Source organism: Salvelinus alpinus, chromosome 17 (genome assembly GCF_045679555.1).
Source record: "Salvelinus alpinus chromosome 17, SLU_Salpinus.1, whole genome shotgun sequence".
Lineage (NCBI taxonomy): Eukaryota > Metazoa > Chordata > Actinopteri > Salmoniformes > Salmonidae > Salvelinus > Salvelinus alpinus.
Window position 1 is genome coordinate 23,854,255 of NC_092102.1, and position 17,993 is coordinate 23,872,247.

Here is a 17,993-nt window from a genome sequence, read left to right on the forward strand (position 1 = left end):
GTAGTGACAGTGACATTTTTTAAAATTGTTTTGGCTCTGTACCCCAGCACTTTGGATTTGAAATGATACAATGACTATGTTAAAGTTAAATTAATTTGAGGGTATTGTCATCCATATTGGGTGAACCGTTTAGTGAGAAAATGAGATGCACAAATATCATACCCCCAAGACATGCTACCTTCTCACCATTACAATAACAGTGGAGATTAGAATATTTAGTATGATACATTTTTTTTGTCATTTAGCAGACGCGCTTATCCAGAGCAACTTACAGTAGTGGGTGAATACATTTATTTAAAAAAAAAAAATTCATACCGGTTGTGGGAATTGAACCCACAGCCCTGGCATTGCAACCGCCATGCTCTACCAACTAAGCTACGCAGAACACTATGACACGGATATTTTTGCATCTGTAGAAGTGTTTAGAAACATATTATATTCTTACAAGTGACTCCAAAATGACAATGCAGAATTTACCAAACATTTTTATTGTTAACAAAATAAATCGGAAACAAATAAAACAAACAGCAAATGCATCTAACACATTTGTAGAGTCACACGTTTGATGCAGTCATTGTATGCTATGAATATGGGACCAAATACTTAACTTTGAGTAATTTAATACACAAGTGAATTTTCCCCAAAAATGTTGGTCCCCTAAAATAGGGGTATATGTACCAAAAGTGCTGTAAATTCATGATAACATGATTCCAGAAGACAGAAGGGTTTTTTAAAGACAACAGTCATTAGGATATTAATTTATTATAATAAAATGTATTGAGTTTGATTATTATGGTAAAAGTTATGGTAAATTGGTTGAGTTGTAGCGACATTCAGTATAATGATCAATGGTATTAGACCTTCAGTACTACCGATCTGTAAAAAAAGGGACAATTTTATACAATGCACTCCAGTTATGTATCAGCCTACAAAGTGTTATATTGTCAGTAAATAGACCCTTCAGATTTACTCACATTGACATGTGGGAAGGGCAGGAGTCCATGTCCCGTCCAGGCTGCATGTGACAGTGCCTGGTCCATTCATCACCATGCCGCTGAAGCAGACAAATGTCACAGAGTCGCCAAACTCAAGTGGAATTCTAATTCCTCTTGTCCTTTGGGCATATTGTACTCTGGGATAGGGACATTTAATGTCTGTGAACAGAGATTAAAGAGTCAACATAAGCTTTTATTCTATTGGTTTTAAAGGGGTTGGTTCCTTAATATTACTCTCAGGGCCAAGTTCTCAACACTTAAGGGATGTTCCTAGTTTGCTAAAGGGAACAAAAACATAGCAAAAATAGTGCAGCTATAGAGTTTAACAGGAAATGGAACCTTTGCACTCTGGAGGTGGCGCACTCCATGTCCCATCTTTGGTACAGTAGAGCTCACTCGTTCCAATCAGTTTCCCTACGCGACACCGATAGCCAATCACAGTACTGTAAACGTAAGGTGGTTCCAAATGGCCATTTCTCTCTCCATTTACCACCTCAGGAAGTTTAGCACACTGTACAGCTGAAAGTCACACACACACAATGTACATTTACATGATTTAGATTAGCTTTTTTTTAAAGATTATGGTGACAGAACTGAAGTTCAGGGATGTTCTAAACTAAAGCAAAGTTACCTAAAGCAATTGACCTATGACCCAGGTGTAATACTGTGTGATGCAGTAGACCATCTAAAAAATAAATGTGACACCTTCACAGACAGGAACACGCCCATCCCAGCCATCATTCATGCAATTTCTTACATTCTGTCCAACCAGCTGATACCTGGTGTAATAATGGGTACAAAAAGTGATTTAATATGACAACGCATAATTTTATTTGTACACTGCAACAATTATGAGAGTAGCCTTAAGAGCAAAAAGACATACTAGCAGAATAGAACTTACCCTTCATTACAAACCCCTGTGGCTGCATCTCCAAACCTTGCACCGGTATAGACGAAATGACCAAAAGACATCTCTCCAGCTGATCCACATGATTTGCCTTCGGACAAGAAAATGTCATTAAATTACATTTTTCAGAAGGCACAAAACACACAAACATTAACTACCACAGAGTGACATATCCTAGACCATCTATGGCTCTGCTGCCACCTAATGCTTAAACAAGAGAATAATGTTCTTTATATACTGTAGTACATAGGAGGAAGAAGTATTAATGATGTGCCAGAGTATATGAAAAGTATATGTAGAGTAACTAACTGTACATATACAGTACCAGTCTAAAGTTTGGACACCTACTCATTCAATTGTTAATTTTTTTTATTTATTTTTACTATTTTCTACATTGTAGAATAATAGTGAAGACATCAAAACTATGAAATAGCACATATGTAATCATGTAGTAACCAAAAAAGTGTTAAACAAATCTAAATATATTAGTAGCCACCCTTTGCCTTAATGACAGCTTTGCACACTCTTGGCATTCTCTCAAACAGCTTCACCTGGTATGCTTTTTCAACAGTCTTGAATGAGTTCCCACATATTCTGATCACTTGTTGGCTGCTTTTCCTTCACTCTGCGGTCCAAATCATCCCAAACCATATCAATTGGGTTGAGGTCGGGTGATTGTGGAGGCCAGGTCATCTGATGCAGCACTCTGTCACTCTGCTTCTTGGTCAAATAGCCCTTACACAGCCTGGATTTGTGTTGCGTCACTGTCCTGTTGAAAAACAAATGATAGTCCCACTAAGCCCAAACCAGATGGGATGGATTATCGCTGCAGAATGCTGTGGTAGCCATGTTGGTTAAGTGTGCCTTGAATTCTAAATAAATCACTGACTTTGTCACCAGCAAATCCCCCCCACACCATCACACCTCCTCCTCCTCCAGGCTTCACGGTGGGAACCACACATGCAGAGATAATCCGATCACCTACTCTGCGTCTCACAAAGACACGGCAGTTGAAACCAAAAATCTCACAGTTGGACTCATCAGACCAAAGGACAGATTTCCACCAGTCTAATGTCCATTGCTCGTGTTTCTTGGCCCAAGCAAGTCTCTTCTTCTTATTGGTGTTCTTTAGTAGTGGTTTCTTTGCAGCAACTCGAACATGAAGGCCTGATTCACACAGTCTCCTCTAAACAGTTGATGTTGAGATGTGTCAGTTACTTGAACTCTGTGAAGCATTTATTTGGGCTGGTAACTCTAATGAACTTATCCTCTGCAGCAGAGGTAACTCTGGGTCTTCCTTTCCTGTGGCGGTCCTCATGAGAGACAGTTTCATCATAGCGCTTGATGGTTTTTGCAACTGCACTTGAAGAAACTTTCAAAGTGCTTGAAATGTTCCGTATTGACTGTAAAGTAATGATGGACTGTCGTTTCTCTTTGCTTATTTGAGCCGTTCTTGCTATAATATGGACTTGGTATTTTAGCAAAAAGGTCTATCTTCTGTAAACCACCCCTACCTTGTCACAACACAACTGATTGGCTCAAACACATTAAGAAGGAAATCAATTCCACAAATGAACTGTTAATTGAAATGCATTCCAGATGACTACCACATGAAGCTGGTTGAGAGAATGCCAAGAGTGTGCAAATCTGTCATCAATGCAAAGGGTGGCTACTTTGAAGAACCTCAAATATAAAATATATTTTGATTTGTTTAACACTTTTTTTGGTTACTACATGATTCCATGTGTGTTATTTCATAGTTTTGATGTCTTCATTATTATTCTACAATGTAGAAAATAGTAAAAATAAATAAAAACCCTTGAATGAGTAGGTGTGTCCAAACTTTTGATTGGTACTGTACTTTCATCTATTCTGGCACATCATTTCATATGGTTTCTTACGTTCACATCTCAGAGTTACTGGCATCCACCTCCCACTGACGCAGGTACTATAGTAAGTGCCTCTTACTCTCATGTATCCCAAGGCACAACTGTACCTGACCTGGTGACCAGGACCAAAATCTGCCTGTGCTCTACAGCAGTCAGAAAGGTGTGCATTGGAGAGGTACGGTGGCACTCCACATCTGCCTACAGGAAAGGGAGATAGATAGAAATCACATCTGGTATAAAACCAATGCATCATAACATGTATTATATATTTCAATGATCAAAGTGACAGATCTTGGCTGGTGTTGTGTTTACCATCAGGCTTGCGGCTTTCAATTATATCCTTAAAGGGCAGACAAAGTGGGAGCTCGGGCTGCCACTGGCCGTCTGGTCCACAGGTGAGCTGCTGGGCTCCAGTCAGGAGGAAACCCTCAGAGCAGACCAAGGTCACTGAGTCTCTGACCCTGTACACTGAGACAGTCTCACTCAGCTTCACACTGTTGGCCACTGAAGGAGCAGGGCAGGTCACTTCTACTTGAACGACTTGTGGTTCACCTCCCTCTAGAATGATGACATTTCAAATGTTATTGTGGTTTTGTTTAATTCATTCTTGCATCTATAATGACAAAAAAAATATGTGCCTCATCTTGGAGATAAGAGGAAAAATGACCTCGTACTTTGGTAAAAAGCACAACATTGAGACTAGACTTACAGTACATTCAATCCTTTGAAAACAAGAGATCCTTTACCTGGCACACATTGTGGAATCTCCTCCATCCATTCCCCAGATCTTGAACATTTTATGCGGGCAGAACCTTTTAGCAGGTTTCCTTTAGAGCAGGAAATGGTTACATCTGATCCAGGTCTTCTACGCTTGATGGATGGGCTACCATTTGTTATGTTTAATATAGGGCACTTAATCTCTACATGAGTAAAAAAAAGATAGAAGCAGGTTAAAACAGTTACAACACATTTGACACAGAGTCTGTATAGCAGTTGTCCTAATCATTTCAGGATACTTACGTGTGCACTGTGGAAGAGAAGGAGTCCATTTTCCTTTAACCCCACATGTGACAGTGTTTGATCCATCCAAATAATAAAGGTCCTTGCAGGAAAAAGACAAAGAATCTCCAGATCTATAAACTGGCTTCAACCCATTGATCAACCTCTCCCTCTTTTCCTTGGGGGCATTGCAAGTGATCTCTTGAAAAAAAGAAGCAGAAAATAGCTCATAGAAGTTTGGTGTCTCTCTGTGGTAGACGGCCATGCCCTATCATTACAGAGCACTCCTAACAAATCATCACTGAAGAATGATAATTAGAGTTTCAAAAAACTATGCAACAGAACAGACACAGCAATGTCTCCATAGAGTGGGAGGTGGAATTACAAGAGCTAGGCACCACCATAACAAATCAAGGCTCCCCCAGCAATGAATATGGGCCAGACACCCCAAAAAAGTGAAAAGATTTCAACTTTGGGAACCATTAAGTGATGTTGGGCACCCCTACTGAGTCAATGTGTTATTCAAACCAGGATGGACCTCACCTCCGACAGAGGGCAGACAAAGTGGGAGCTCGGGCTGCCACTGGCCGTCTGGTCCACAGGTGAGCTGCTGGGCTCCAGTCAGGAGGAAACCCTCAGAGCAGACCAAGGTCACTGAGTCTCTGACCCTGTACACTGAGACAGTCTCACTCAGCTTCACACTGTTGGCCACTGAAGGAGCAGGGCAGGTCACTTCTGCTTGAACAACTTGTGGTTCACCTCCCTCTAGAATGATGACATTTCAAATGTTATTGTGGTTTTGTTCATTCATTCTTGTATCTATAATGACAAAAAAAATGTGCCTCATCTTGGAGATAAGAGGACAAACAGATGCCTCCATCGAGACAATGACCTCATGCTTTGGTAAAAAGCACAACAACATTATGGGTGCCTGTGATTTGGGCGATTTATACAAAATGTCATCCATAGAAGGGTCCTTTGGAGTAAGGATTGTTGACATATATTTCACATTTTTATCTTAAAGCATAATTGATAAATAACTAATTGAAGTTGGAACATTTGTGAGATTTTGGCCTTTCTTCTTTCTCATTTGTAAATGCTAGAAAGCTAGAAATTGATGTCATATGAAGCTTTACTGTTCGCTCTATAATATGAGTAGTAATTTCATTTCAATAATAATTTCCATGCATTCATTTGTTTTTTTAAATATAAACATAAATATTGAAGATATACCATTATTGATTTGGCTACATTTGTTTCATATTGTTGAACATAATATACTCTACAGGCATATCAAAGGTCCAGAGTGGGATCCCTGCTAGTTTGAAAGTTAAGGTCCATTTTATACAGAGAAATTGGCATATTAGGCAATGTAACCAATTGAAACCCTCGTTTTACTTGTATCAACGCAAATCCTGTAAATTACCAGCAGAGGGCAACCATTTTGAATCCAATTTCACATTCACAATGTTGGTAATGCTTACAAATTGCATCATAACCACTGAGGTATAATAAGAACTAGAAACTGCATCCAAGATGTTCCAACTGTTTTTTCAAGGAAATCTACTCAAGTTCCAATTCATGAACCGTCTATATCCGGGTTGCATCCGGTTTATACAGACCAACATCACATGCGCACCAGCAATTAGTGAGCACAGGCGACATTATCGCATCATCCAAAAACATAGCAGACCTTGGATGAATATAAAATGTTAATATCAACATCTAAGAGTGATGCAAAAATATATATATATATTTTTTTTTTTATCTGCTGACGTGAAAATAATTGGAATAATTAAATGGATGTTTTGTGCACAAAGGTGATGACTAAAGTGTCTTATTAGGAATTTTCAAATCTGACTTCTCTATGTGGCCGTCTATAGAAACTGTCTTTCTGGGCCGGGTGTCAATTAAACTGCAGTACCGAAGCAAAACTGTAGGAGTAGTCGAAACCGTACTTCTAGACAAGAACCCTGGCCCCTTGATCATAACTCTAAAAGTAGCAGAGATCCCACTTTAAACTTTGATATGCCCATAGAGTATATTATATTCAACAATATTAAGATATTCATATGACACCATTGTTTGCTTTGTAGCACCTACAGATAAAACATTGTGGAGTCTTAAAGCGGCAATAAGCAGCTGAAGCAATAACAAAGCGTTTTTCCCGCCCCTGTTTTGGTAAAAAGCTGAAGGGTGGGGCTGGAGAAATGTAAGCACTCTCAAATTCATAGACAGTGCTATGGATGCATGGACTGACCATCCAAGATATATAGTTTTAACCATGTAATAAGGCTACAGTGTTTGTTTACATTTACTTTGTTTACAAACATTGGAGTAAAACAAGCTTATATTTTGGGTTCTGATGGGGCAGGAGAGTTGAACTAAGCCTATGCAGCATTTAAAAGTTATATTCTATAAGAATCACTGGGTACATACAAATTAATTATAAGTCAAAAAAATGTATGTAGCAGCAGATTTCCCCTCTAAATGAGGCATGGTTAGGCCAAAATGTCACAAATAGTCCAACTTCAATTGATTATGTCAATTATGCTTTAAGATACAAATATGTCAACAATCCTTCCTCCAAAGGAACCTTCAATGGATTCACTTTTGTGGAAAAAAAGAAAAAAAATGGTCTTTTTTTGTTCTAGTTTGGTGAGGAATCACCCTTACGGGACATTAGCTAGGACATTATTACCCATGCTGTGGTAGCCTAAAGGAACATTTGTTTGTTTACATGATATTCTAATGCTTTTGTAACAATGGGACAATTACGGACTGAATGTCCAAGGCCAACATGGTCAAGTCTCAACAACAGGATCTTGGTGTGTCATGCCTACAATCAACTAGACAAGTACAGGGCATGCCAGTCTGGTATTTCATACAGCAGAACCTACTAAATTGATTAGGATGCATGTTATATGTCCTACTTAGAAAGGGACGGACCTGATCGCTGCATATTACTTTACGATTGATCATTGAATGGTGCATACCTTCACACGTGGGAATCTCTCCACTCCAGCCAGAGTCCTTACATATTCTGTATTCCATCCCCTTCATTGTAAACCTGTGCAAATATCAGAGATTAGGAAAAAGCTCAGGCTATAGGCCTATTTCATTACATTCAAGACACTTACCCCTCATTGCATAGTGCATATGCCTTGTCCCCCAACAAAGTCCCCATATAATGAAAGTATCCATTGAATAACTCCCCAGCAGATCCACAGTTCTTCTCTGAAGAGAGGATGGGACACATTAGAAAACAGCAGGGCAGTCAGGGAATGAATCCAGGGTGAGATACTGTGCCAAATTCAACATAATAACCACAGGGAACTGTTTGGGCCAAACAGCACTAAGACAGGCACACTGCAGTCCTCAAGGACTGAATTGAATATAAATGTTATTCCCAAATGTTCTCTTTGCAACCACCAGAGGGCCCCAGTAAATGTAAGTGTCAAATTACATCTACTTGCCACAACAACCTCATCCCAGAGACAGTTGTAACCATAATGATATGATGGTATGACATTCATTGAACCAGTGTAATGCACAACAACAATATATACGTATCTAAATGCTTAGCTGTAGGCAATTACTTACTTTCACACTTCATGGTTAACTGTGTCCATTTTCCATCTTGACACTTGATAGAGCGAATGCCACTGTTCTGAGTGTAGCCCTCGGCGCATCTGTAGCGGACTTTTTCTCCATGGCTGAATATACCCTTTTTCGGTTTCATGTATATGTCCTCGAATTGCGTGTGTGGATAGGACGACGGCGCACCACATTTCGATGGAACTTGAGCTGTTTAGAAACAAATGAGCCACATTAGCAACAGTGGCAATTCAAATCACTGCGTTCATCCGATGAATATGTAAAAATGCAACAAATGACATTGTCAGTATTAAAGTGGACTGTGCAATGTTAATTTTACGAATACAACAATCTCACCTGAGGAATGTAGGGCAAGTGATAAGAAGAACACGACATTATAAACCAGATTCATCGTTTCATGTGCGTTCGGGTCTGTACGCTCACCCGTTTAAACGTTAATGAGTTTAATAAAATTGTATGTCGACTGGGTTATGTTTTATAGTTGGAGGGGAGGTAACGTAAAATGACGAGTAGCCTTGTAGGCCTACGTAGCTAGGCTATTCAGATTTATTTACGTCAAGTAATCTGAGTTTTTCCATTGGTAATACTTAGACTCACTTCTATTTTGGAGTGAGTCTAAGTATCTAAACATGATTTTCAGAAATCATGTATGATAAGTGGTTCAAGAAACACCCCAACACAGGAAGGAGTGAGTCAAAGTCAAAAACCAGTGGTGTAAAGTACTTCAATTCTTGAAAAAATACGTTAAAATACTTTAAAGTGCTACTTAAGTATTTTTTTGTGGTATCTGTACGTTACCATTTATATTTGACAACTTTTACGTTTAATCCATTACATTTCTACAGAAAATAATGTACTTTTACTCCATACATTTTCCCTGACAACCAAAAAGTACTCATTACATTTTGAACACTTAGCAGGACAGGAAAATGGTGCAATTCAGTTATCAAGAGATCTGGTGGACTCACTAAACACAAATGCTTCGTTTGTAAATTATGTCTAAGTGTTGAAGTGTGGCTGGCCATGGCTATCTGTAAAAAATGGTGCTGTCTGGTTTGCTTAATATAAGGAATTTGAAATTATTTATACTTTTACTTTTGATACTTAAGTATATTTTAGCAATTACATTTTCTTTTGATAGTCAAGTATTTTGAAAACCAAATACTTTTAGACTTTTACTCAAGTAGTATTTTACTGGGTGACTCACTTTCACTTGAGTAATTTTATTTTAAGGTATCTTTACTTTTACTCAAACATGACAAGTGTGGACTTTCTTCACCACTGGCCAAAAAATTGTTGAATCAACATTATTTACAAGTCATTTCAACCGCCAAAATCTACGTGATGATGTTGAATCAATGTGGAAAACTAATTGGATTTGCAAAAAGTAATCAATGTGAAAGACATTTTGTATTTTTTTTCACCCAACCTTTTACCTAAATCCAATGACATGGTGCATATTCTTTTTTTTACTTCACATTGAATTCAAATGTAAATCAAAACTAGACATAGAATTTACGTCTGTTCCGAGTGGGTTGTATGTTTTACAACCCCATAACAGCATCTGCAGTAACCAAGTATTCCAGCCACTCTCTTCCTATGAAGAGGCAGTTGCTATTAAATAAAACAATTTTAGGGTAGGAATCTAGGCTAAACTGGGCTGGGTCTTCTGTTCCAAGATCATCAGGAACAGTCGAAGGTGGAGGCGACTGTGGAGCCATTATCCTGGCAGCGCTTGTGGAAGGGTGGGGCTCTGAACACCAAGCTTGCTGGAGTTTAGCAGCATCATCGTGTAACAGTTTAACTTTAGTCCGTTCCTCGTCCCGACCGGGGCACGAACCAGGGACCCTCTGCACACATCAACAACAGTCACCCACGAAGCATCGTTACCCATCGCTCCACAAAAGCCGCGGCCCTTGCAGAGCAAGGGGAACCACTACTTCAAGGTCTCAAAGCGAGTGACGTCACCGATTGAAACGCTATTAGCGCGCACCACCGCTAACTAGCTAGCCATTTCACATCGGTTACAATCGCTGTTGTCTTGGCGACAGCATCAGTGGTTTAATGCTCCTGCTGCTCATCGCTCTCCTTTGTTTGGGTACTTTGGCGAAGCCAATCTTAGCCTATTTAGCTAGCTCGAACCAAATAATATGCCAAGGCAATTAACACTAATGCTTTTTACAGCTACAGTTGAAGTCAGAAGTTTACATACACTTAGGTTAGAGTCATTAAAACTCGCTTTTCAACCACTCCACAAATTTCTTGTTAACAAACTATAGTTTTGGCAAGTTGGTTAGGACATCTACTTTGTGCATGACACAAGTAATTCTTCCAACAATTGTTTACAGACAGATTATTTCACTTATAATTCACTTTATCACAATTCCAGTGGGTCAGAAGTTTACATACACTAAGTTGACTGTGCCTTTAAACAGCTTGTAAAATTCCAGAAAAGGATGTCATGGGTTTAGAAGCTTCTGATAGGCTAATTGACATCATTTGAATCAATTGGAGGTGTACCCGTGGATATATTTCAAGACCTACCTTCAAACTCAGTGCCTCTTTGCTTGACATCTTGGGAAAATCAAAAGAAATCAGGCAAGACCTCAGAAAATAATTGTAGACATACACAAGTCTGGTTCATCCTTGGGAGCAAATTCCAAATGCCTGAAGGTACCATGTTCATCTGCACAAACAATAGTACGCAAGTATAAACACCATGGGACCACGCAGCCGTCATACCACTCAGGAAGGAGACGCGTTTTGTCTCCTAGAAATGAACGTACTTTGGTGAGAAAAGTGTAAATCAATCCCAGAACAACAACAAAGGACCTTGTGAAGATGCTGGAGGAAATAGGTACTAAAGTATCTATATCCACAGTAAAACAAGTCCTATATTGATGTAACCTGTAATCGATGTAACCTGAAAGGCCGCCATAAAAAAGCCAGACTACGGTTTGCAGCTGCACATGGGGACAAAGATCGTACTTTTTGGAGAAATGTCCTCTGGTCTAATGAGACAAAAATAGAACTGTTTGGCCATAATGACCATCATTATGTTTGGAGGAAAAAGGGGGAGGCTTGCAAGCAGAAGAACACCATCCCAACCGTGAAGCACGTGGGTGACAGCATCGTGTTGTGGAGGTGCTTTGCTGCAGGAGAGACTGGCGCACACCACAAAATGAATGGCATCATGAGGGAGGAAAATGATGTGGATATATTGAAGCAACATCTCAAGACATCAGTCAGGAAGTTAAAGCTTGGTCGCAAATGGGTCTTCCAAATGGACAATGACCCCAAGCATACTTCCAAATTTGTGGCAAAATGGCTTAAAAACAAAGTCAAGGTATTGGAGAGGCCATCACAAAGCCCTGACCTCAATCCTAGAGAAGATTTGTCGGCAGAACTGAAAAAGTGTGTGCGAGCAAGGAGGCCTACAAACCTGACTCAGTTACACCAGCTCTGTCAGGAGGAATGGGCCAAAATTCACCCAACGTATTGCCGGAAGCTTGTGGAAGGCAACCCAAAACGTTTGACCCAAGTTAAACAATTTAAAGGAAATGCTACCAAATACTAATTGAGTGTATGTAAACTTCTGACCCACTGGGAATGTGATGAAAGAAATAAAAGCTGAAATAAGTCACTCTCAACTATTATTTTCGCATTCTTAAAATAAAGTGGTGATCCTAACTGACCTAAGACAGGGAATTTTTACTAGGATTAAATGTCAGGATTTGTGAGTTTAAATGTATTTGGCTAAGGTGTATGTAAACCTCCAACTTCAACTGTAGATAGCTAAGAGTGAAACAGCTTCAACTGTAATCTTGACCCTGCCCTTACAATTCAAAATCAAATATATTACAGCTCAAGTTATTCACTTAGCCTACCACAGAGATGAGAAGGGATTTTCCTCACTTTTTATGGAAACCCAAAGGAGTCATACGACTCATACCTAAATGCCCAGTGGCTTTCCATAGCCCCCTTAAAAACACAGCAGCACACCCTGTCCAATGTGCGCAGGGGAGATACAGATTTGTTTTGCGCCAACCTGTCACTCAGTCATTTGAACTTTTTTGCTATTTTTATATAGGGACATAAAACTGAGGGGGCTAAAGTTTGAACTGAGGGGGCTAAGCCTCCTGTAGCCCCCTCATGGAGCCATGCCCGTATCAGCATTTGATCAGCATTTAATGATGAACAGCTCACAATTTCAGTGTCCATCTACTAACTACACTCACTATTAAGAAAACACAAAATGTTGTACTTTCACTATTCAAAAATGAGAATCAGAATTTTCCTCAATTACAAATAGAGTAATACAAGTTTCTATGCAACTCATGACATTGCACAACACCTTCTCCACACCTTAAAGTGTTGTTGGTTTAGGACTTTAGATAAAGGGTAGCTCCTGTTGTGGTACAATTAAGTATTTTACTGTCTTTTGGAAGATGCCTACACTGATACACAAACAAGGGTGTGAAAGTGTTGGGTATAGCATGACAACTATGTTACAGTGCATCACAAAGCAGCTACTTTAATTTCAGCCATTAGTGGTTGTCTCTTCCCTGGCTGTACATATTCAAATGTGAATCAGTAATACATTATATCAAAGCACTGTTAGAAACCCCTAGCTGACTGAACCAATGAAATATTTCTAAGAATGATTTTGTTTACTGTACAAGGGCACTTAAAATATATATATATATTTATTTATTTAACCTTAATTAAATAGGCAAGTCAGTAAAGAACAAGTTCTTATTTACAATGATGGCCTACCAAAAGGCAAAAGGCCTCCTGCGGGGACGGGGGCTGGGATTAAAAATAAAAAACAAATATAGGACAAAATACACATCACAACAAGAGAGACACCACAACACTACATAAAGAGAGACCTAAGACAACATAGCATGGAAGCAACACATGACAACACAGCATTGTAGCAACACAACATGACAACATGGTAGCAAAACAACATGGCAGCAGCACAACATGGTACAAACATTATTGGGCACAGAAAACAGTGCAAAGGGCAAGAAGGTAGAGACAAGAATACATCACGTGAACAAGCCACAACTGTCAGTAAAAGTGTTTCCTGATTGAGTCTTTGAATGAAGAGATGGAGATTAAGGTCCGGTTTGAGTGTTTTCTACAGCTCGTTCCAGTCGCTAGCTGCAGCGAACATCGACCCAGGGATGTGTGTGCTTTTGGGACCTTTAACAGAATGTGACTGGCAGAACAGGTGTTGCATGTGGAGGATGAGGGCTGCAGTAGGTATCTCAGATTGAGATCTAAGAGGGTTTTGTAAATAAGCATCAACCAGTATACTACAGAGTAGTATAGAGTGCAGTGATGTGTCCTACAAGGAGCATTGGTGGCAAGTCTGATGGCCAAATGGTAAAGCACATCTAGCCACTCAAGAGCACCCTTACTTGCCAATCCATAAATTATATCTCCGTAGTCTAGCATGGGTAGGATGGTCATCTGAATCAGGGTTAGTTTGGCAGCTGGGGTGAAAGAGGAGCGATTACGATAAACAAAACCTAGATTTAACCTTAGCCTGCAGCTGTGATATGTGCTGAGTGAAGGACAGTGTACCATTTAGCCATACTCCCAAGTACTTGTATGAAGTGACTACCTCAAGCTCTAAACCATCATAGGTAGTAATCACACCGGTGGGGAGAGGGGCATTCTTCTTACCAAACCACATGATCTTTGTTTTGGAGGTGTTCAGAACAAGGTTACGGGCAGAGAAAGCTTATTGGACACTAAGAAAGCTTTGTGTTTGAGCGTTTAACACTAAATCTGGGGAGAGTTCAGCTGAGTATAAGACTATCATCTGCATATAAATGGATGAGAGCGATTCCTACTGCCTGAGCAATGTTGTTGATGTAAATTGAGAAGAACGTGGGGCCTAGGATGGAGCCTTGGGGTACTCCCATGGTAACAGGCAGTGGCTGAGACAGCAGATGTTCTGACTTTATACTAGGGCTAAATCAATATCAATAATTAGAGGTAATTTCTTCCCTCAATAACGATGTAAAAACGTTTAGATTCATTTTCGATAATGTTGATATAGAATAGTTAGGTACAGCAGTCCATTTCACCTCTGTGATGCAGCAGGAACGTGCGGAGAAGTGACAATATGCACGTGGAGAGGTATACTCCCACTAAAAACCACTTAGCACCTCGAGTGATGGAGTAGACACTATTAACCAGCAGCTTCCAACGAAGAAATTATTGATTAAAAAGGGTTAAATTGTTTCAGTAATTTGGAAGTGGTTTGGATTTTTGAATTCCGACAAAGGGCAGAGCAATGTTCGGTGCAAATTGTGCCATAGACAGGTGGCTACGAAGTCTGGTAATACGACAAACCTTTTTCAACATCTGAAGCAAAATCACTCTTTGGATAAACGCCCCTCAAGCACCAGCCAATCTAGTGATGTTTGCCCGAAGCAGTCAACACTGACAGCGTTTATGCCCTACAAGCAAACATCAAAAAGACAATCACAAATGCTATTATGCATTGGTAAGGACATGCTACAAATTAGCACAGTGGAAAAGGAAGGTTTCAAGAGGCGTATCAATGTAATTGACCCCAGGTACGTGCTCCCTGGCCGCAAACATGGAACAATGTTCCTTCAAGTATCATTTTGTGTAGCTCACATAATCATTTTTTCTTTACCTTTATTTAACTAGGCAAGTCAGTTCTACTTATTTACAATGACGGCCTATCGGGGAACAGTAGGTTAACTGCCTTGTCCAGGGGTAGAACGACAGAATTTTACCTTGTCAGCTCGGGGATTCGATCTAGCAACCTTTCGGTTACTGGCCCAACGCTCTAACCACGGTTTGTTCAGGCATTCTTGAGTTTGAAGCAGATATGCACCTTTTAAACATTATTGGATTAATATTGTGATAATTATCGTTATCAAATGTAAAAAATATATAGATATCGTGATAATTTATTTGCCATATTGCCAAGCCCTACTTTATACACTGCAATCTTTGAGGTAGTTAGCAAACCAGCCCAAAGACCCCTCAGAGACACCAATACTCCTTAGCCGGCCAACAAGAATGGAATGGTCTACCGTATCAAAAGCTTTGGCCAAGTCAATAAAAATAGCAGCACAACATTGCTTGGAATCAAGAGCAATGGTGACATCATTGAGGACCTTTAAGGTTGCAGTGACACATCCATAACCTGAGCGGAAACCAGATTGCGTACCCGAGAGAATACTATAGACGTCAAGAAAGCCAGTCAGTTGATTATTGTAATGTTTTTCCAACACTTTTGATGAACAGGGCAAAATAGAAATAGGCCTATAACAGTTAGGATCAGCTTGATCTCCCCTTTTAAATAAAGGATGCACTGTGGCTGCCTTCCAAGCAATAGGAACCTCCCCAGAGAAAAGAGATGGATTAAATAGGTCAGAGATAGGCTTGGCGATGATAGGGGCGGCAACCTTAAAGAAGAAAGGGTCTAAACCATCTGACCCAGATGGGTTTTTTTTAGGTCAAGTTTAAGGAGCTTCTTTAGCACCTCCGGCTGCAGGGAGAAACTTTGTAGTGGGGCAGGGGGAAAAAAGTGAGGAGCATGGGGAATAGTCGCATTAGAAGGGGTGGAAGATGAGGAAATGTTGGATGGGCAAGGAGGCATGGCAGTCAAATAGGAATCCTGACTTAATGAAGTGGTGATTAAAGCGCTCAGCCATATGCTCCTTGTCAGTAACAACCACATCATCAACATTAAGGGACATGGGCAGCTGTGAGGAGGGTTTATTCTCCAGGTCTTTAACCATTTTCCAGAACTTCTTGGGGTTAGATCCACAGAGAGAGAACTGCTCCTTAAAGTAACTTTAGCCTTCCAGATAGCCTGAGTACACTTATTTCTAATTTGCCTGAATGAGAGCCAGTCAGCCTGAGTATGCGTGTGCCAAGCAATTTAACAAAATGGAATTATTGAGGTGGAGTAACTCTGCCAGATCTCATTTTCTTTATGGGCGCATATTTGTTAACGATACCAATGAAAAAAGAAGGTCCATGCATCTTCGACAGAGGGGATCAAGCTGATTCTACAGTCATGGCCAAAAGTTTTGAGAATGACACAAATATTAATTTCCACAAAGTTTGCTACTTCAGTGTCTTTAGATATTTTTGTCAGATGTTACTACGGAAGTCTGAAGTATAATTACAAGCATTTCATAAGTGTCAAAGGCTTTTATTGACAATTACATGAAGTTGATGCAAAGAGTCAATATTTGCAGTGTTGACCCTTCTTTTTCAAATCAAATCAAATTTTATTTGTCACATACACATGGTTAGCAGATGTTAATGCGAGTGTAGCGAAATGCTTGTGCTTCTAGTTCCGACAATGCAGTAATAACCAACAAGTAATCTAACCTAACAATTCCACAACTACTACCTTATACACACAAGTGTAAAGGGATAAAGAATATGTACATAAAGATATATGAATGAGTGATGGTACAGAACGGCATAGGCAAGATGCAGTAGATGGTATAGAGTACAGTATATACATATGAGATGAGTAATGTAGGGTATATAAACATAAAGTGGCATAGTTTAAAGTGGCTAGTGATACATGTATTACATAAAGATGGCAAGATGCAGTAGATGATATAGAGTACAGTATATACATATGAGATGAGTAATGTAGGGTATGTAAACATATTAAGTGGCATTGTTTAAAGTGGCTAGTGATACATTTTTACATAATTTCCATCAACTCCCATTATTAAAGTGGCTGGAGTTGAGTCAGTATGTTGGCAGCGGCCACTAAATGTTAGTGGTGGCTGTTTTTCAGTCTCTCGGTCCCTGCTTTGATGCACCTGTACTGACCTCGCCTTCTGGATGATAGCGGGGTGAACAGGCAGTGGCTCGGGTGGTTGTTGTCCTTGATGATCTTTATGGCTTTCCTGTGACATCGGGTGGTGTAGGTGTCCTGGAGGGCAAGTAGTTTGCCCCCAGTGATGCGTTGTGCAGACCTCACTACCCTCTGGAGAGCCTTACGGTTGTGGGCGGAGCAGTTGCCGTACCAGGCGGTGATACAGCCCGACAGGATGCTCTCGATTGTGCATCTGTAGAAGTTTGTGAGTGCTTTTGGTGACAAGCCGAATTTCTTCAGCCTCCTGAGGTTGAAGAGGCGCTGCTGCGCCTTCTTCACAACGCTGTCTGTGTGGGTGGACCAATTCAGTTTGTCCGTGATGTGTACACCGAGGAACTTAAAACTTTCCACCTTCTCCACTACTGTCCCGTCGATGTGGATAGGGGGCTGCTCCCTCTGCTGTTTCCTGAAGTCCACAATCATCTCCTTTGTTTTGTTGACGTTGAGTGTGAGGTTATTATCCTGACACCACACTCCGAGGGCACTCACCTCCTCCCTGTAGGCCGTCTCGTCGTTGTTGGTAATCAAGCCTACCACTGTAGTGTCGTCCGCAAACTTGATGATTGAGTTGGAGGCGTGCATGGCCACGCAGTTGTGGGTGAACAGGGAGTACAGGAGGGGGCTCAGAACGCACCCTTGTGGTGCCCCAGTGTTGAGAATCAGCGGGGTGGAGATGTTGT

The 17,993-nt window shown here is 40.3% G+C and overlaps 1 protein-coding gene across 2 annotated transcripts; it reads right to left on the reverse strand.

Moving 5' to 3' along the window:
- Positions 1 to 467: 467 nt before the first annotated feature.
- On the reverse strand, positions 468 to 8,904 carry LOC139542560 (complement receptor type 2-like). Of its 2 annotated transcripts, XM_071348142.1 has the most exons (14): positions 8,745 to 8,904; positions 8,394 to 8,597; positions 7,931 to 8,027; positions 7,787 to 7,860; positions 5,334 to 5,555; positions 4,812 to 4,991; positions 4,538 to 4,711; positions 4,104 to 4,349; positions 3,804 to 3,989; positions 1,897 to 1,993; positions 1,701 to 1,774; positions 1,335 to 1,514; positions 975 to 1,154; positions 468 to 876 (listed from the first exon to the last, which is right to left on the reverse strand). In XM_071348142.1, exons 1-14 carry the CDS (start codon positions 8,797 to 8,799, stop codon positions 869 to 871), a joined length of 1,977 nt encoding a protein of 658 aa, XP_071204243.1. In that variant the 5' UTR covers positions 8,800 to 8,904; the 3' UTR covers positions 468 to 868. The 2 variants fall into 2 exon arrangements, with proteins under 2 accessions (XP_071204243.1, XP_071204244.1); XM_071348143.1 differs by lacking the exons at positions 7,931 to 8,027; positions 8,745 to 8,904 and having other exon boundaries at positions 8,394 to 8,529.
- Between the last annotated feature and the right edge of the window lie 9,089 nt (positions 8,905 to 17,993).